Below are 21215 nucleotides of genomic sequence, written 5' to 3'. Positions count from 1 at the left end.
TGTTTGGCCTTGGTTTTTTTTTTGTGGGGGGGTTGTTTTTTTGTAAGCTCCCTTTTTACTAGTGGTTCAGCACTGGCTGCCTAAGATCAGGGTTGATGACATCATCTGTAGAGCAAAATGAGTCCTGACTGCTGAGCTGATGCCAGGTCCCCCTCCCACCTCTCCCCTCCCCTACCCCCTGCCAGGCATAGGAGGGAATGCATGAACCTTGGGGTGCAGCAGAGATGGCCTCAGTTCTTGGCTCTATTGCATCCAAGTTTAGTGATCGCTGGCCATGAATTCTCAGAGCCTCTGCTTCTTCATTGATAAACAGCGAGAGTAACCCCTAATTTACAGGGCGGTTTTGAACATCATATGAGACGCTCATTAAAAGAGCAGTTGTTAGAATTGCTGCTGTGGCACCTGGGTTAAGAATTCGATGTTTCCACAGCTGGTGTAGGTCGCAGCTTTGGCTCAGATTCAGTCTCTGGCCCCAGGAACTTCTATATGCTGAGGGGGCTGCTTTTTAAAAAAAAAAAAAAAAAAAAAAAGTTGTTTTCTAACATCTACTCCCAACCCCGTCCTTGTAAGGCAGAAGAAAGAAGCTTAAGAGAGTAGTTATTTATGAATGAATGAGTGAATGGATGAATGGATGATCTAAAACCTACATGTTTGCTCAAAAACCTCTCTAGTGTGCCTGTATCCCCATCCTACTCCTCTCCTGGTTTCCAGTGTTCCAGACTCCCTTCCCTTTTCAGAGCTACCTGTGTGTTCATATTTTTTAAAGAACTTAAGGAGTTCCCGTTGTGGATCAGAGGGTTAACAACCCAACATGGTGTCCGTGAGGATGCGGTTCGATCCCCGGCCTCGCTCAGTGGGTTAAGGATCCCATGTTGCTGTGGCTCTGGTGGCCTACACCGCATTTATTTTTTTCCTCTCTATTCGTCAAGTTAGGTAATTTCTATTCATCTGTCTTCAAGGGAATGGATTCATCTGCCATTTTGACTCTGAGTTTAAGCTGTTTCTGTGAATTTTCATTTTAGTTATTGTCCATTTCAGCTCCAGCATAAAATTTGATCTTTCTTTTTTGAAAAATTTTTCAGAGTTCCTATCGTGACTCAAGTGGTTAACGAATCCGACTGGGAACCGTGAGGTTGCGGGTTCGATCCCTGGCCTCACTTGGTGGGTTAAGGATCCGGCATTGCCGTGAGCTGTGGTGTAGGTCGCAGACACGGCTGGGATCTGGCATTGCTGTGGTTGTGGCATAGGCTGGCAGCAAGAGCGTGGATTAGACCCCTAGCCTGGGAACCTCCATACGATGCAGGTGCGGCCCTAGAAAAGACAAAAAAAAATTTTTTTTCTAGAGCTCCCTGGTAGCCTACTGGTTAGGGATCTCATGTTGTCATTGCTGTGGCATGGGTTCAATCCCTGGCCTGGGAACTTCCGTGTGCTGGGGTTATGGCCAAAAAATAAAATGCTTTTCTAAATTCTACCCTCATTGAGAATCCCTATTTGTTGATTCACTGTTGTCGTGTTTAACTCTTTAAAAAAATGGTTTCTGTTAGATATATTAACACATTCATAATAGTTGCTTGTGGTCATTGCCAGCTAAATCCAGCATCTGGGGAGACACACAACAGGTTTTGTTTCCTTTTTTTGGGGGGCCGCACCTATGGAAGTTCCCTGGCCAGGGGTCGAATCAGAGCTGTAGCCACTGGCCTACACCACAGCCACAGCAACATGGGGTCCGAGCCACATCTGTGACCTACACCACAGCTCATGGAAACGCCAGATCCTTAACCCACTGAGCAAGGCCAGGGATTGAACCCGCATCCTCAGGGATACTTGTTGGGCTCGTTACCGTTGAGCCACAAGGGGAACTTCCACAGTTTCTTTTGATCTCTTTTTTTCCTGAGTATAGCTCACATTTTCCATTTCCTTTGCATATCTGGTTTTTTTTTTTGAAAACAATGTCTTAGACACTGTAATACAGCACCCCTGCATTCTGATTCCCCTACGGTCATTGCTGTTGTGTTCCATTGTTGTTTGGGTTTTCCCTGTGTCCAGGAACTCACCTGCAGTTAAATAGGTAAAGTTTGTCTTTCCACCAGCAGTTGGTCTCTGTTAGGTTCTGAAATGATGATTCTCATTTTGGTTTTCAAGGCTGCCTTCAGGGGAGCTGCCCCTGTGTCTGGAGAACTCAGAGGTTATCCAAGTGACCGGACAGACATGGCCCAACACCTGGAGCCCGTAAGGCTTCTATCCTCTGCTGATGACTCTGAGGGCAGATGGGGGGCACATTTGGTTTTCAGGCTATTTTCAAGGCTGACCCAGCTTTTGCCTGCAGGATCGGACGGGAGAGTGGGGCTAGTGGGAGCACTTTCTAGTCTCTGCGACCCATGTCCACAGACACAGTCAGGATGGCACTTGCCAACAACCTCAGGCTATGGCGGCCTTGGCCTTGGCCTTGGCCTTGCCCGCTCATCCACCAAATCAGGTCAGCCGTCTGGGACCGTGGCCAGAGCAGCAGCGTCGTCAGTCCTTATGCTGTGTCCCGCTCTGGTGCGGACCGAAGTGTGCAGGTGGGGGGTGGGAGCAAGAATGCCACAGATTCACACTGTTCGTGCCCAAAGTTAAGCAGGTTTTCAAGCACAGACGCCTCTTCTGTCGCCGTATGCCTTGGGTCACTTTGCAGAGTGCCGAAATGGAGGGACTTGTCATTTTGTTCAGCTTTGTAGCTATGTTTTGGAGCAAGGATTCATCAGTCTCCTCACTGGGCCAGAGCTGGAAGCAGCAGCCCCACCGCCCCACTCCACATCCCTTGTCTGGCTCTGCTTGTCCTTCTCGGGCTACTCAGGGGCAGCGTTGTCTACGTGTGCCTTGTGTTTATTTCCAGTGCTCAGCGAGCTCTGGGGAGAAGGTTGAGCAATCTGCAGAACTTTAAATCTACCTGGCGGAGTCTGTTCAAAGTTGGAACGCCTGACTGGGAGTGGATCAACTCACACACTGGCTCCAGGCCACCTTCTCCAATGGGACATGTGCTTAAGCCTTTGGGGACATTCAGATTCAGAACTGCCATGTTTAGATTTGCTTCTCAAAAAATACAAAGTGGATGCCTTGGGGCAGCAAAATTTTCTAACTTGTAGTATTGGGACTACGTGTATTAAAAAGCTGGTTTGGGGAGTTCCCGTCGTGGCGCAGTGGTTAACGAATCCGACTAGGAACCATGAGGTTGCGGGTTCGGTCCCTGCCCTTGCTCAGTGGGTTAACGATCCGGCGTTGCCGTGAGCTGTGGTGTAGATTGCAGACGCGGCTCGGATCCCGTGTTGCTGTGGCTCTGGTGTAGGCTAGTGGCTACAGCTCCAATTCGACTCCTAGCCTGGGAACCTCCATATGCCGTGGGAGCGGCCCCAAAGAAATAGCAAAAAGACAAAAAAAAAAAAGCTGGTTTGGGGGGAGTTCCCGTCATGGCTCAGTGGTTAATGAGTCCGACTAGGAACCATGAGGTTGTGGATTCGATCCTTGGCCTTGCTCAGTGGGTTAAGGGTCCAGCAATGCCACAAGCTGCGGTGTAGGTCATGGATGTGGCGCGGATCTGGCGCTGCTGTGACTGTGGTGTACATAGGCTGGCAGCTCCAGCTCCAGTTCAACCGGTAATAGCCTGGGAACTTCCATAGGTTGTGGGTACAGCTCTAAAAAGGTAAGTAAATAAATAAATAAATAAATAAATAAAAGCCTGGTTTTAAATTCACAGGCATGGTGGCTGAAAATTGCAAAATCTGTAACTACCTCCGAAAGAGTAGCTCTAAAGCCGGGGGAGATATGTTTATTCAAGAGAGAGAACTTTCTACCGGAACGGCCTCCAGATAATCTGGGACACCTGGTAGGGTTCGGGCTTCCTGAGGGCTACTTGAAGTCTCAGAGTGCATATGAAATATTACTTAAGATCAGAGAAAGTGCTAAGTTTTGAATTTAAACAAGCTTTCACATTTTATGAGTAGAAAGGAAAAATTCCCATGAACTTTTAAGGCAAAAATGTGACGCTTCAAAGAAATATGGGCCTTTGGGCAGCATGCTTCATGCTTCGCCCCTCGAGTTCTGGAGACATGTTCCCCCTCTTGAGCAGCACTTCTTCTGCTAATGCCCCTGGAATTTGCTGCCAGCGTGCCTGGTTTCTGAGGTCACCCAGGCGCCCTCCCTGCGCCGGGTTTCTGCCAGGAGCTGCGGGTGAACTGAGGAGGGATTTTCGTCTGTCCCTTGGCATCAGGAGAAGCTCTATTTCTAGCTGATGACCTGAGATGTTGATGTCGGAGGCAGTGGCACCCTCACTGGCAGCAGGACCTGTTTCAGGATGATGGTAGCCGGGCCAGGTTCACTCCCTTCCCTTTTTAGCCAAAAGCCCGGCTCCTAGCTCCTGGCCCGGGATCAGGGCCGCGGCCCACAGCTTAGGGACTGGGTATCTGTGTAGAACTGACCAAAAATAAAATAAAACACACAGAAGCAAGGAAGCTGTGGGGTGGAGCTCCTTTTGTGGCTCAGGGGGTTACAAACCCAACTAGTATCCATGAAGATGCAAGTTCAATCCCTGGCCCCAGTGTAGCTGTGAGCGGCAGTGTAGGTTGCAGATGCAGCTTGGATCTGGCAGTGCTATGGCTGTGGTGTAGGATAGCAGCTGCAGCTCCGATTCAACCCCTAGCCTGGAAACTTCCATGTACCACAAGTGTGGCCCTGAAAAGCAAAAGAAAAAAAAAGCGCATTGGGGCAAAGGTTTTCAAAAGTGATTTTGAAATGGTATGAAATAACCTCAGGGGCCAGGCCCGTGAAGAGCAGACGAAGGGACTCCAAAACAGCTATCTCTGGACCCTTTGCCAGGAGCCAGTCCCCCAGATGGCCGTGGGGTAGACAGGGCCCCAGGCATCATCCCAGACTCAGTGTTCCCCGAGGCCTTTCTGCAGCTCTGCAACCTGTCATCAGATACCACTTCACTGAGAAATCAGTAATTGTGGTCAAGGCCAATGAGAGGTTTGTGAGCTGGTAAACACTGCACTGACTGAACGAATTCAGGCTCCATGGAGCGAAAGCTATAAAGGTTCCTGAGTATTTCCAGATTTACAGCCAAAAAGCACATGTCAATACCCAGGGACCCAGACCACAGGCTGGGGGACAGCAGGGACAAGGGGATGGTGCAGCCAGCAGGAGGGGCTCTTGCCACAGCCTCTGGGAGCTGCTCTGCATGGTGGTCCAGGCCCTGCTGGACCCTGGGTGCAGAGGGTCGCTGGGCTCAACCACAGAAAAGACAGCATTTCTTTCAAAATGAAGGGAAGGGCTGAAGGTACCACAACGGGGCTGCTAGAGGCTTCACTAAGACCAGCTTAAAAACTAGAGCAAGTGGCTGCCCGATGGGAGAGGGAGGGAGTGGGAGGGATGGGGAGCTTGGGGTTATCAGATACAACTTAGAATAGATTTACAAGGAGATCCTGCTGAGTAACATTGAGAACTATGTCTAGATACTCATGTTGCAACAGAACGAAGGGTGGGGAAAAAAAATGTATACATGTAAGAGTAACTTGATCCCCATGCTGTACAGTGGGGGAAAAAAAAAAGAATTAAGAGGGGAAGTGTGTGTTACCAAAGTATAGTTAATAAAATTATAGAATCTTAAAAAAACAAAAAAACAAAAACAAACAAACAAAACTAGAGCAAATGACCCATTCCTTCACCTTGGAATTTATCATTAAATATTCAAAAACACCCACTAACAATCTTTACAATTCGACCTATCTGTGAATGCTAAAAAAAAAAAAAAAAAAAAAATTTGTATGTAAGGAAAAGCCTTAGGGGGTTTATGAAAAGGGAGGAGGTTTTGGTAGAGAAGCTGGTTTTAAGTACTTGGCAGTGTTGGTACCAACTGCTTGCTTCTAGCCTAGGATCACGGGAACCCGAGTCCAGAAAGTGGAAAGACCCGGACCCCGAAAAGACAGAGCCCCAGGTGGCTCCAGACTTATTCTTATGGGAAAAGCTGCCAAGCTTTGGGTTTGATTTACAAAAGCAAAGGAAAGCCTCTTTCAGAGAGCTTAGAGCAGTGTGGAGATTTTTCATGTGTTTTCTCTGATTGCATAGAAGTGGGAAGATAATCTTTCAAATGTCCTGTGTCCCATTTCCAGTAAAGCATTCTGACAGGAGAGGCTTCCTATTTCCCAGTCCCCACCCCTCTGTGACCCCAGAGACTCTAGCTCTCAGCAGCTGCTGGGACTGCGTAGACCGACCTCTGGGGTATCACAAAGACCACCCAGAGAAGAGACTGCTTGATGAAAGCCCCCAGGAAATGGTGCCAGGACTTCTCTGAGCCAATCAAAAGGAGGCCCGACCCTGAACAAACAAGGTTTATCACCTGCCAAACCATGTCACCATCCTGCTCCCATGCTTCCCATTCTTGCTGAGTTCCAGGAAGCCACGTGTGCACACTTGGTGCCAATGGGAAGCCCCCAGCCCTGAGAAAAAACCCTGCAGAGGGGCCAGAAAGCCTTGCTTGCCTGATGTCTGCACCCAAGCAGCTGAGGGAACAGGAAGGACCGTTGACCTGGCGGGCGCCCCAACTAGGACTTTGAACGACGCAATTTCCGAGAGGCCGAGAGATGTGCAGAACCCTCTGTGCCTCTTACTCATGCAAGAAGATGCCAGTTCCATTCCAAAGACAGACACGAAAGCCCTGGCCCCACCTCATCCCCAACAAAATCCAACAACAACAAAAATACCATGGGGGAGCAAAGAAAGAACGCTTCATGGATGCCACGAAAGTGTTTTCAGGGGAAGAATCCCCAGTGGCAGCCGGACTGAGGTAGGGAGAGTAGGTCGAGTGCTGAGCCGACCCAGTGGGGGTGTCGTTCCCAGGCGTCGTGTCAGGAGCAGGGAGTATGGGGGGCTCAGGGTCGTATCTAGCGCAGCCCCCGCCTCTAATAATTCCACGACCAATTCCACCTCCTGGTTGGCAAATTTTCCCTGAAAAGGGCCAGAGAGTAAAGATCTTACTTCGTGTGGCTGGAGGTAATTTTTCCTGTGTCTGGTCTTGGTTTACAACCCCCCTAAATACGAAACCCGTTCTTAGGTCAAGGGCCTACACACAGGACACAACCTATAGCTGGTCAACGTTTTCCTTGGCTTATGGTCTGTGAACTTAGTCAGGCATCATCAGGCCCAAGTCCCCTCCTCCTCCCCCAGCTAAGAAGATAGCAACGTCTGAGGACGTGATGTCCCCAGGGACCCCCATCTGGTGAGGCAGCGGGGGGCCTCAGCAATGCAAATCCATGAGACGCACCTCTGTTCCAGCAGGCTGATTCCCGGGTACCACTCAGGCTTTCGTTTCTAAGAGCCTTTCTCCTTCCAAAAAAGGTTAAAAATGAGTGTGGGAAGGATGTGGAAAGCTCTTTCCAAAAGCCATTTCTGAAGTCAACTTGAAACTGGAGTCAACAAGATAAACGGGTCAGCGTCATTGCCCGTTAGTCCTTGTCATGCCTTGTACTGCACATACACTTGGTGCATTTCATCTCCCAGGCAGTACGTACTATTATTATCCCATTTTACAGAGGAGGAAATGGAGGAAGAGAAAGGTTAAGTCCCTTGCTCAGGTTATACAGTTTGGAAATCGCTGAGCCCGGGGATTTTGGCCCTGGAGTCTCTGCTACAGGTGGAACCTCTCTAATAAGACTTGGACAGCAAGGACTTTATCCATGTCCACATCCTTCGCACTCTATCCGTTTCCTCTTCTAATCACAGACTCCACAGGGAAGGTGGAGGGATGGGAGGAGAGCTGTACTCATCCTCTGCCTGTAACCAAGGAAGAAAGGCACTGATAAAAGCTGCCTGTGACTTCTGGGGTCCCCGCCCCCATCCCTTCCCGTGATCGGTGCTTCCTGATTGTCTGGTTTCACCTGTAAGCAGGGTGACTTCGGGAAGAAGTAGAGACATTTCCTGAGCAAATGAGCCCCATTTGGAGGACATCTCTCCTGGAAAAGCTGTTCTCGGGGGATTTTGCAAGTCCCCTGGTCAGACGGCCTCCACATCTCAAACTGGGGGCTTGCACCACCTTTGCTCTTAGGTCCTGGAACCAGCAATGAATCCGGGATGACTATGTGGAGTGGAGTCAGCCACTAGGATCCTGCCACTTTTATTTATTATTTATTTATTTATTTATTTGGCTGCACCCACAGCATATGGAAGTTCCCTGGGCCAGGGATTGAATCTGAGCCACAGTGGCCACCTATGCCACAGCTGCTGTGAGGTGGAGGCTTTAACCCATTGGGTAGGGGTGGAAATCAAACCGGTGCCTCTGCAAGCAACCAGAACCACTGCAGTTGGATTTTGAACCCACTGAGCCACAACAGGAACACCTCTGCCACTTTTAATAAATGACCTGTCACCATTTACTTTGGGCATATCAACTGTTCTAGGAGTTCCCGTCGTGGCGCAGTGGTTAACGAATCCGACTAGGAACCATGAGGTTGTGGGTTCGGTCCCTGCACTTGCTCAGTGGGTTAACGATACGGCGTTGCCATGAGCTGTGGTGTAGGTTGCAGATGCGGCTCGGATCTCGCGTTGCTGTGGCTCTGGCGTAGGCCGGAGACTACAGCTCCGATTGGACCCCTAGCCTGGGAACCTCCATATGCCACGGGAGCGGCCCAAGAAATAGCAAAAAAAGACAAAAAAAAACAACTTTCTAATTAAAAAGCGAATCAAATGTCTCCTCGCGCAAGAACAGAAGTAATTTTTTTTTTGTCTTTTAAAATTATTATTGTTAGGGCAGCAATTTGGATCTTTAAAACAAATCACGCTCCTTGTCGCAATTTAAATAATATGTGTTTAAAATTGTTTTTCCCCTTATGACTCTATTCACAAAGTTAAAGCTTTGAATTTCACATATATCCTCCTAAACTTTTTCTTCGCCTTAAACAATGATGAGTTTTTTTTTCTACAAAAATGGGGGCAAATTATAGAAACCTTTCTGTATCTTTCTTTTTTTAAATTTAGGAATACATGGTAGACATCTTCCCCAATAAATAAATATACACTGATTCCATTTTTAAAAAGTAGTTGCGTTATAGTAAACACTTCATGTATGAACTGTAATTTATTCAACAGGCCCCTCGCTGACTGACATCTAGGTTGTTAGAAACGAGTGCTAACAGGCAGTATGCTTGTCTTGTTTCTGACTGGTAATGGGACAATTATCTATTGATTTTAAAGATGATGAAATAGTTCTTTACTTCACGGCAATTACAAAAATAATTCCAGATAGGTTATAGACCTACTAGCAGAAAATACGAGCAAATATTTGCATGATCTTGGAACAGACAAGGCCATCTTAAACTGACAGAACATTGTAAATCACTTACAGTAAAAAAAAACTAAAAAAAAAAAATACAATTCAGAATCGATAAAGGAAAGAGAACCTGTCAGATCTGATGGCGTCAAAACTAAAACTGTCTATGAGACTAAGGAGCTGTATAAAGTCAAGACAAATGATATGATACACAGGGTTAATTTACATTTTTGTTTTGTTTTGTTTTGTTTTGCTTTTTAGGGCTGCACTCGTGGCGTATGGAAGTTCCCAGGCCAGGGGTTGAATTGGAGCCACAGCTGCTGGCTTACACTACAGCCACAGCAATGTGTCCGTGACCTACACCACGGCTCACAGCAACACCAGATCCCCAACCTACATTGCAAGGTGGTGGGGAGGTTGGGGAAACTGTTCACATAGCCTGCCAGCTGGGGAGAATTAAAGGGTCTGAAGATGAGGGAATCCAGGGCAGGTGGTGGCTTGGAAGCCCAGCCCTGGAGCCAGAAGCGGTGCGGCCTTAACAGGTTTCCAGGTGACTCTGATGCTGCTGATCTGGACCACACTTGGCACACCGCTGGCCTCGGAAGACGGCCTTGCAGCAGGAGACGAGACATCCCTCCAACTTCTGGTCAACCTGCAAATCCCACGGGGAGGGGGGGGCAGGTGGAGAGGTGAGCAGTGTGGGTGGTTTGGGGGGTAATTGCCTGAAACTGTTCTTGATGTTGGCAGCTGTTTGACAGCCTCAGTGTCTGAGCCCAGCAACTGCCTCAAGAATGCGTCTAGCAGGATTTAGGCCTGGGCTGGGAACGGACATCTGTGAGGCTCTGATATGACCATTCGGCCGGGAAATCTGGATTTCTTCTTTTTTTTTTTTTTGTCTTTTGTCTTTTGTTGTTGTTGTTGCTATTTCTTGGGCCGCTCCCGCGGCATATGGAGGTTCCCAGGCTAGGGGTTGAATTGGAGCTGTAGCCGCCGGCCTACGCCAGAGCCACAGCAACGCGGGATCCGAGCCGTGTCTGCAACCTACACCACAGCTCATGGCAACGCCGGATCGTTAACCCACTGAGCAAGGGCAGGGACTGAACCCGCAACCTCATGGTTCCTAGTCGGATTCGTTAACCACTGCGCCACGACGGGAACTCCTGGATTTCTTCTTGATCACCTACGGCATCAACGACAATCATCTGCGGTATGGCGCACAAAGGACCTAGGATGTTCTTCTCCAGATGGAATTGGCAGAAAGAGATCAAATTCGGCTACAATCCTGCTTCTGTATTTGGTCACAGATTAAAAAAAGAAAACAAATTTGCAAGGCTGATTCCTTTTACTGTGACCCTCATAGTTTAGAAAAAAATAGGTCCAAGTCTCACTGGCTTCTCGGCTCCCCAGATGAAGTGTGGCTTCATGATCCAGCCTTGTTACAGCGTATTGCCCTGTTTTTTATTAGCCACTCTCAGCTTTCCAACTTCCTTAGCCTTCCAAGATGCTCCTGCCTGACCACAGAGCTCCAGTGAATTCCTCCCACCTTCGGCCCAGTGACAGACAGAACTCCCCCTGCGTCAGAGACGCCCTCAGCTGCCCTGCAGAGAAGGCTGCTTTGCAGAGGTGGCCAGAGGCGCCCTCAAATCACTCAGTTCCTGCACGTACGTGTCTGAATGAGGGTTCTCCCCCAACCAGGTTCAGGCTACTCTGTGGTATTTCCAAAAGGAGGCCTGATGGTTTTTTGTTTTGTTTGTTTTGTTTTTGTCTCTTTAGGGCTGCACCTGTGGCATAGGGAGGTTTCCAGGTTAGGAGTTGAATCGGAGCTGTAGCTGTCTGCTACAGCCACAGCCACACCAGGTCCAAGCCACATCTTCGACCTATACCACACAGCTTATGGCAACTCGGGATCCTTAACCCCCTGACCAAGGCCAGGTCTGAAACGCGCATCCTCATGGACCCTTGTTGTGTTCTTAACCCACTGAGCCAGAGTGGGAACTCCTTGATGGGTCTTTTCAAACTCTGAGGGAGAGGTTAGTGCAAAGCCCAGAACTTCAGAACGAAAGCCCTTTCTTTCACATTTCATCTTCTCTGGGTTTCTACAGGTCTTTGCCAATCGGCCACAATCGCCACAGTGTATAATTAAACTTAAAATGGAAATGAAAACACCTCCTCAGGAAAACACCTCCTCTCAACACCCGAATGAACATCTTGGTGCCGTGTGTGCATCAGCCGAAAATTGCTTCTCTGCTTATAAACCACGCCGCCTACCTCCATCTCCCCGGATCTTCAAAAACGCATCCCGCTAGAACATCAACCAGGTGACAAAGAAGGGAAAAGAGAGGACATCTGCCGACAGAAAACAAAGACCCAACAGGCTTAGGCTCCCTTTTCTCCTCCATGAGAGACTGTTGGGTTCCCTTCTAGTGTCCTTGTGGTCCTTCATCCCGAGTGTCAGGATGCAACTGGTGGAGGAAAATACGGATGCTCTAAGGCCTCCGGATGATCTTTGGGCTGAGGTCCCAGCTGAGGGGTCTGGAACAATCCCTTGCCCATGGGGCGTGCGATACGTATTTGTGACATGAATAGAGGCTGCTCCGCCTGAGCCCTTCTGGTCCTATTCGGCGTATCCTCTGAGAATACTTTATTCTTGTATAATTCCCTGTGGTCACAGGGATGGGTGATGGTGGACTGGTGGCCGGGGAGAGAGAGCCCAGCTGTTGTGGCTGCTCTGGGGCCCATCCAGACCAGCTTAAGACCCTGCTTTTTGAGGCATGATTGCCTCTAGAAAATCAATTCACTCCACCCTCCTTTGCTTTACGATCTCTTAGGTGGCTTGCCAATAAAAGTTTGTAGCTCTCATTTCTTCATATTTGGCCCCAGGGCATAGGCTGTAAATCCGTCTACCCCAACCTGCCTTTTGACGGTAAATCTCAGCCCTGGGCTTGCTGAATTGCCCATCTAAGCCCTTTGAAGGCGGCTCTTCTCACTTCCTACAAAAACAAGGGGGGCTGTGGCTGCCCCATTTTCCAGGAGGCAACCTTCTGGCTCTCCAGGCATAGTTTCCACTAAAGCCTTTCCCTCCCCCTGGATTTCTTACTCAATCATGACTTTTAGTTTTGAACTCTTTTTTTTTTCCTCCCTCTCCATCCTAGTTTTATGGATTTTTCTCTTTCCTCAGCTTTTGCAAAGTTTTCTGTTGGCTTGAGCAAATCTCATGGCCAAGATAGCACCATCCAGCTGGCTGATGGTCTCTGGGGACATCACTCCCTATCTCCAGGCCACAATAGGGCTCTGGACAGTCCTTGTTCCAGAAATGAGGGGCTCTTGGACAGTCATCAGTGTCCTTTTAGCCCCTTGATAGTCTCGCAAAACATCCTGCTCATCCACAAAGCCTTTGCTGAACATAGTCTTTCTCTGTGGCCAGGAAGATGCTGGTACTGTTGTGGCTGCTACTGATGTGACCCTGTGTCCCTGCCCTTGGTGGGCAGGTGAGGCCGTGTGAGTTCTACACGGAAGTCCTGGTCTCACCTGTGGCTGGCTTGGTCCTTGCTAGACTGGTCACAGTCTCATCTGGGGAGAGCCATCACCTTGCAGCTCTAATGTGCACACTCACTGGGCTGCCTCCTTCTGTCCCATCTCAATGTCCTTTTGTTTGTCTTCAAAACATTTCCTAGAAATGCATATGATGCCTCCTGTTGAGTGTTTCACAAGGGTTTTTTAAAAGGGACACATCAGACTCTAGGATCTTTTTAAATCAAAGCCAAGTTATTTTCTTGGCCATTTTTTTTGTTTGTTTTTGTTTTTGTTTTTGTTTGGTCTTTTTAGGGCCTCCTTGAGGCACATGGAGGTTCCCAGGCTAGGGGTCAAATCAGAGCTACAGCTGCCGGCCTACACCACAGCCACAGCAACACAGGATCCAAGACACGTCTGTGATCTACACCATAGCTCACGTCAACACTGGATCCGTAACCCACTGAGCGAGGCCAGGGATCAAACCTGCATCCTCATGGATACTCGTGGGGTTTGTTATTGCTGAGACAGGATGGGAACTCCCTCTCAGACACTTTTAACATTTGGTACTTCCATGATGGGAAACACAGTCAGTCAGTTAATTGCCATGTGGAGAAGTGGCTCTGAGGTGTCCTTGACGGGCCTCCACCATGACCGAGGCCTCACCGTGTGGCGATTGCCACCGCAGTGGCAATATGTGCCTCTTGAAGGGCTGGGTGCCTCTAGGGGCAAGACCATGCCCTCCAGGTACTTGGAGCAGGGGTGACGGGGAAATCGAGGAAAGAATCCGGCCTGAAGAAGGACCCAGCTCAGATGAGGGTGCTGGGCATCCTTCAGTCTCCACCCTGCTCACAGCCTTTCCAGAAGCAGGAAGACAGGAAACGAGACAAAGAGGTTTGTCTTCTTTAGAAAAGAACGTCTCAACTCTGCTCCCTGTGTGGAATGTCAAGAATAGCTGGAGAGTCGAGAGCAGAATGAGTGTGACAGAAATGCCACAGGCGGAAAGTTCAGTCGAGGCAAGTCTTCAATCCAGCCCAGCAGTGACCTGGAAGGTCTCCCGGGATGAGATGGCTCGCGTGCTGTCTCGGGAGTCAGGAGAACAAGAACGTGGCGCTAAGAAGGCACAAAGCAGTGCTTTTCAACTGTTAGCGGGAATAACATCTCTCAGGCATCTGTTTAAAATCTGTCTAAGCTCCCAGGCTGGACCCCAAGAGACTGAATTAGGTCTGCAGTCAGCCCAGAAGTTAGAGAGCCTAGTGAACTTCTGGACCCCGAGCTGATAAGGCACTCAGGCTGCAAACATCATGGAAACTATGGAAGGCAGTTCCAGGTAATCTGGAGTTTGGTTTAAATTCGTGGTTTAGGAGTTCCCGTTATGGCTCAGTGGAAACGAATCTGACAGCATCCATGAGGATGCAGGTCCGATCCCTGGCCTCGATCGGTGGGTTAAAGGATCCAGCGTTGCCATGAGCTGTGGTGTAGGTTGCAGAGGCAGCTCAGATCTGGCTTTGCTGTGGCTGTGGCCGAAGGCCAGTGGCTACAGTTCTGATTCAACCCCTAGCCTGGGAACCTCCATATGGTGCAGGTGTGCCCCCCCCCAAGAAATTCTCAATTTAGAGCAGAATTTATAAACTAATACCTACAGGAGTTAGGCTGATTCAGGCGATGAGGGCGGTTGGTAGGATACACGTGTAACTGTAAAAACTATTTCCTCCTGCTCTTCATGGGACAGCAGCCTTGTCACTCCAGCAACTAATGTCACATAGGAATATGTGTCCAGGACACATGAGCTTTCTGTTCCCAAGAGAAGCCTGAAACCCAGACGTAATATAAATCCTCGCCCTCTGATTATTACAAGGTGGATTGAGACACCACGAGCACCAAAGAGGACTACGAGGGCCACGGGTTGGCAAGTGCAGAGGGACAGAAAAAAACGCAGTGATATTTGGGCTTGAATGATAAACTAAAATGGTATTTCTCCCGCTAGATAATGAAAACATCATGGGATCTAAATGAAGAGTGCGCTAGGGACATTCACATGGCTTTTGTGTACCCTGGCATGGAGTGGAGAAGGGGCCTTCGTCAGGAGGTCACAGGCATGTCTTCCAATTGTGCAAAGGGAATAGGAAAGAAAGGAGAGCTAGAAAGATGTGGGGAAGCAAGAATCCGGGAAAGATCCCCCATTGCTGTGGCCGTGGGGCAGGCCGGCAACTGCAGCTCCAATTCGACCCCTGGCCTGGGAACCTCTGCATGCTGCAGGTGCGGTCCTAAAAGAAAAAAAAAAAAAAAAATCCAGGAGATGCGATTGGCTGTGGAAGAGGATGGAGAAGGAAACAACCAAAGTTCTCCATGTCTAAATTCACTACTTCTCTCCATTTTTTTTCTTTAATATATACTTATGTTTAAGCTTCATTCATTCCACAAAAAAAGACAATTTAGGTTGTGTTCTAAGGGCCTGCTTAATAAGGAAATTTAGAGTGATTTCTTTAGGGGGGAAAAAAGAGCACAGACAAAATATTTCATAGTATCTATAATAAATGCAAAGAAATCGATACAAACAAAACTTGGCTTTAGCAAACTGTACATACATAAATATCTTTTTCTTTTACTATAACATTCAACTTTTTTTTTCACATAAAGCCTTCCACAATCTTATTTATTACATCCAATTTTTCTTTATATCTTTTTAAAAAAGTGCTTTTTAGATTTACAGCTTGTGCTTCTATTGCAAGGTTAGAACATCATGCCCAAAAGGAAAACAAGGTAGAAAGGAAGCTGCCATATAAGCTCTTAAAAACTGTCGGTCACAGGTCTCTAAAGCCTCTTCAGCACTGGTGGGCTGGTAGATTGTTCGATGCTGACAAGGTGCTCAGGTAGCGTCATCATTGAGTGGATGCAGCAGCACCACGGGAGGCTGCCCGCAGGGTCTGCTGAAGTCCCCGGGTGTGCAGGGAATGGGCCAAAGGCCCGGAGTTCACGCGGCCAGGGAACTGTGGAGGTCCTTAGTCTCTTTAGTGCCGAGGCTTGGTTGCAAATAAAATCTCTTCCAGACCTTCTGTTTCTACTTGCTGTCCTCCTGTCGTCATTTAATCATCACCTCCGAAGCTATGAGGTGCGCACCTGGGATTCAGAGGTGAGCTAAAGCTGCCACACCAAGGGCATCCGCCAGGACTCAGGTCCTCTTTCTGCTAGTTTGGGGTTACCCTTGGCCAAATCCTCCTCCTGCAGCCAGCAGTGCTGCAGGCGGCGTCTGCTGGGTTCAGAGCGGAGGAGGGCCGTTTGTATATCTGAGCATGGGGTGGAAGGAGCGGGCAAAGTTGTTGGAGAGGGCACAACTGTAGTCTTCCTCCGACATTGGCACGAGGCAGGCGAGCCCGATGAGGAGCAGCAGGAGGAGCTGAAGGGGAAGAGCCGCACGGAGCACTCGGAACAGGAAGGAGCGGCCGGACCGAGCTGGCCGATCCTCAGAAAGGGAGGAATCGGAGCCACCTTTTATGGACCTGAGAGAAGAGTCGACATCAATAACTCAAATACTTCAAACTTCGGAGGGGTGCTGCTTTTTGCTTCCTCACCTTCCTGGAAGCTAAAGGGTCAGGCCAAGCCCCACCCAACCTGGCAATTAGCTGTTGGTCTTCTGATTGCCCCACCACTAAAGGAAGAGGTGTTGGGAAACTGCACTGATGGAAAACAAACATCTAGTCAACTAAAGATAACTAACTGGGTTCAAATTCCCACCCCCTTCATTTGGTAAAGCATTTTCATCAACAGTGATAACTGCTCTACACACATTCTACCAGCATCAATTGGGTAGATCCAGGGTAATTAAAATGTGGAGGTTTGATGCAGTACATTTTGGGTTTAAGAATCTCAAAAGCACCGTTAGGCAAAATTAGATGCTGTCAGGATCATACGAGTTGTGCCTCCCATCCAGCCACCCTGGAGGTGCCGAAATTCATGCGGGAAGGAAAAGAAAGGCCATGGTCATTTTGCACAGATCTGTACAGTTTAGTTAATTTTGGAGTATGCCCTGGTTGCATCTTGCACTGAACCAGCAAGTGGCCCTGATGTTAGTGGGTTCCAAAGCTATGAGAACAAAGACGGCGGCAGAGTCAGTGTACAGAGTTAGATGATATGGATTCCAGGCTGATCCTTCTACTATTAGCGCCGTGATTTTCAGAAACGGACACAATTTCTCTGAGGACAGACTGTCATCTTGAATGTCTCCTTCTAAACTCAAAGTTCCAAATTTTCTTATCTACTTTAATTTCCCCATCTACTTTTTAAATTATTCAAATATTTATTGAGTACCAATCATGTACTAGGCTCTGGAAAACAAAGAAGCTATAAACTCACAGTTCAATGTAGTTGTGTTCAGGGTTTTTTTTTTTTTTTCTTCTTCCAGTTTTTTGTGCATCGAAAGCCTCATCCTCATCTACTTTTATTTATTTATTTATTTATTTTTGGTCTTTTTTTGGTCCTCCATGTGCCTGGGAACCTCCGTGGCACATGGAGGTTCCCAGGCTAGGGGTCAGATTGGAGCTGTAGCCACTGCGCTACACCACAGCCACAGCCACGCCAGATCCAAGCTGCATCTGCGACCTACACCACAGCTCACGGCAACGCCGGATCCAACTCACTGAGTGAGGCCAGGGATCGAACCTGTGTCCTCATGGTTACTAGTCAGATTCGTTTCCGCTGCACCATGATGAGAACTCCCTCATCTACTTTTAAATAGTGCATTAGAGATGAAGCTTGAATTTCAGAAATTGTAAGAGAGACTGCCTGTGAAATATTAACATGGAAGAGGTTCTGGGTGGGGTGTACTATTTTCCCTTTGTGAGCATCCGTTAATGTTTTGTTTGGTTACTAGCGGAAAAGATGAGAGAAATGTTATTTACAAGAGGAATTTTGCACAGGCACAGGCACATACACACACCACTGCAGAAGCAAAAAGAACAATCACTAAGGAGACGCATTCCCCCACCCCTGGTATGAACTTGCTAGTGCGTGTAATGGTAACGGCATTGAATGCGAGGCCATTCACACCACGAAGGTGTGAAAGTTACACTGGTTATTCTGTACATTTACCTTATGAGAAAACACTGCATCTCTAGCTACCCTAAGAGCCGTTAATTTCTGAAGACAGACCGCACAGGTATCAGTGAGGGATAAAGAGTGGCACCACAGAAAATAAATGTTAAAACAGACATCATCCCTTAAAAAGGAACAGAGGGATGACTCAAAACTCTATATTAAGCTATCAATGAAATATATGAGACAAACAGACTGGATGGGCCCCGCAGAAGCCCTGAGCTGTCGTGGCCTCTACTGTGTTTCTCCTGCAGCTCTTGTGATGAAAACACAAATTCCTGGTCTGCATTGGGACAAATTTCTGATCTACAAACCTTGAACAACTCGCTTTCCCTCCCTGCAACCTCTTCCACAAATCCTTCCAAGTAGACCAGACAGTCTTCCAACTTGCAAGTGCCATGCTTTCTACATTGTATATCCTTTATTAATTGGTCTGTGTAAAGACTCTAGCAACTGGAGGCCACAAGAGTTCAATCACCATCTAGTGGCCAAACGGATTAACTGCCCTGTGCTAAGACCAAGGCGTTATTCCTCAAGAGCTGACCAGGACAAACGAAATTTTGTGACGATAGAGCAAAGCATAAAAGAAGTAGGTCACATGCCTATTAAAGAGAAACTTCCTAGTTACCTAAGTGTAAAATATTCCTCTTGAGATCAGGTCTTAGTATCTCATCCACCTTCTAATTCTGGAGACAAATAGCTAAGGAGAGTTCACATTTACCTTTCTAACTGCTGGGCGACAAAAGCACCTGTGCTAAGGCCCCTCACTTAATTCCCACTATCGTCTCGGTGTGCTTATCACCTTCATTGCACAGTCGACGTCAAGGAGACACAGGTAACTGGCTCAAGGTTAACAGCGAGTAAGGGGTAAGATTTCAGTTCTGGTATTTTAACTCCAGAACTCAGGCTTTATAACCAGAGTAAATCAGCTGCTCCACTCCACAGTGAAAGGGGAAACTCTAGCAGGAACTCAGGACTTCTGCCCACCACCCTCTCCGCGAGGCTTTGCTGTTGGGTGACGTGAACGAAGGCCACTCAGGCCATGTTTACGTGCACGTGTCTCGCGTGTAGAAACAAAGACAATGCTTGTATCCTAAGACATCTGGTGGCGAGTGGTTTCCTGATGTCGCAGATAAATGCCTCTCATCATAGCGTCTCAGGGGGCCACACAGATCCCCAGGTCCGTCTATAGACACGAGGGCATTTTGTTTTGTTCAATCTTGGGCCCGCAATTCAGTCTCTCTGACCTTCTGTTTTCTCTTTTGCAAACATGAGGATGCATTAATATCCTGAAATCTTTTTGGATCTGAAAGGTTATGAGGTCCGTGGTTTAAAGTGTCTGGAGAAGGATGGCATAGTTACCCACGAGCTCTGGACTGCACTTTCTTTCCATATATCTTTTCTTTGACCTGAAAATATACCCGGGCAAACAATATTCTCCACCTGTCACCTGTCTGAGCGCTAAGAGAAGCACAAAAGAGAGCTCTGTTTTTCCTCATTATTCAGTATTTTAAAAAAAGGAAGGCAATTTCTAACTGACTCTTTTCCCTTAGGAAACACTTCAGGACACGGGAGATGGGCAGATTTATGCGTATGATTGCTATCCACCATTGGACTGACAGAGCTGAACAGGCCCTGTTTACCAGTTATTAGCGTCTTTGAGCAGTTAAGCAAGCCAGAGATCAAGATCAAAACAAGGGCTACACATTGACTAGTCCGCTCCTGAGAAAAGCTAGAAAGGTCACCATCTTTGGAACACAGGCTCAGATGTCACAGAGTCTGCTGAAGGACATGGCACATTTCACAGCATCAGAGCATTCCACATTAAAATTTAATCAGCTTTCTAATGTTGAAGAATGCCAACCTAGGGAGAAATAATGGGCTGTGATAGGGACAAAGAGAACACACAGGGCTGAGTGAACTTCCACGCACTTGACTGCTCTTGGAAAGGTCCAATTTATCTGTTGAAAAAAAATGCCACCCACTTGGGGCAATTACCAAGGTTTCAACAAGCCCAGGGTTGCCTCTTCTTAGGGGGAACCTGTTCTTGAGCTTCTAGTACCGCAGGTTAATGATACCAGTAAAAGGGTACTTTTAATATTTAATCTGTTGACTTAAAATGACCTAAGTTTCAAGAACCTTGAGAAATTTAGCAAGGGGATGAACAAAGACATCTCATGGACCTGTCACACATCACTCTGCAATGGCCTTACTCCATCGATGGATGCAGGGCAGACTGTGCCGACACAGGGAAAACTGGATGTGTGAATTTAGGGAATTTAATGGAGCCATTTCAGATAATCCTATCCAGCAAAAAAGAGGCTTATTCTCTGCAAGTACCTATGTATTTTATTATTTCTCTCACTCTTTTCATTCATTCAAATGTGGGGGTAAAGAGCTGCCCAGGAGGTCTTCATCTCTTTCCCCAAATACGCCTAGTTGTGGGGAAAGGAGGTTTAGGGGAGGCAGTGCTTAAGAACACACCACAGGCAGCACCGTCTGGGCAAGGCTGGCCGAAGCCTGAGGCGTGTGCGTGGGGAGTGTGACTCATTTCAAACATTTTATGTAATCGAGGAAATAAAATGAATTAATCCTGTGCCTACATTATTTAAACACAAATGGAAAGGCACTTTCGAGTCCTTTGGTTACCTGCTGGCAAACGCTGGCCGTGTGGAAACAGGAATTTCTTGTGAACGACTCTCAGGCTGCCTGTAATCTCGCTGCCTATTTTCGTGTGAATGATTTCTGTTCCCCCCATACCTGGTTCGGAAGACCAATTCCCAGAGTCGACTTAAGATTTCAGTCTCCCCTTCTTCTAAAATGAATAGAATAGCTTTCTCAGGGAGCATGGGGCAGCCCAAGCCCTGGAGCTGCTTTTGCGCTTTTTTATTTATTTATTTATTTATTTATTGGCCATACCTGCAGCATATGGAAGTTCCTGGAATCGGAGCTGCAGCTGCTGGCCATAGCCACACCAGATCTGTGCCTCGTCTCGACCTACACTGCAGCTTGCGGCAACGCCAGAACCGTAACCCACTGAACAAGGCCAGGGATCGAACCTGCATCCTCATGGATATTATGTTGGGTTCTTAACCCGCTGAGCTACAATGGGAATGCCTAGGACTGCTTTTAAAATATCCCATCCATTCAGAGCCCTTGGTAGAGTGGAGTAGGTAACGAGCTAGAACCCAGAGTTGGAGAGACCCAGATTCAAATTCTCAATCTTCATGCCTCGAATCCCCACTGTCCTTATCTGTAAAACTGGGAATAGAGGCTTGCCGTGGACACGCTGGGAGGGTTAAATGAGGTAACAGAGAGA

General features: G+C 47.8%; 1 protein-coding gene across 1 annotated transcript in view; it reads right to left on the bottom strand.

Moving 5' to 3' along the window:
- SYNE1 (spectrin repeat containing nuclear envelope protein 1) overlaps positions 15321–21215 on the bottom strand; it is a 486068-nt gene continuing 480173 nt past the window's right edge. The window contains 1 exon segment of the mRNA XM_021084410.1: positions 15321–16305. Within this exon segment, the coding sequence (XP_020940069.1) occupies positions 16065–16305 (241 nt within the window). The 3' untranslated portion in view covers positions 15321–16064.

The sequence above is a fragment of the Sus scrofa genome, chromosome 1, assembly GCF_000003025.6.
Source record: "Sus scrofa isolate TJ Tabasco breed Duroc chromosome 1, Sscrofa11.1, whole genome shotgun sequence".
Lineage (NCBI taxonomy): Eukaryota > Metazoa > Chordata > Mammalia > Artiodactyla > Suidae > Sus > Sus scrofa.
This window is presented reverse-complemented; position numbering and strand designations above follow the sequence as displayed.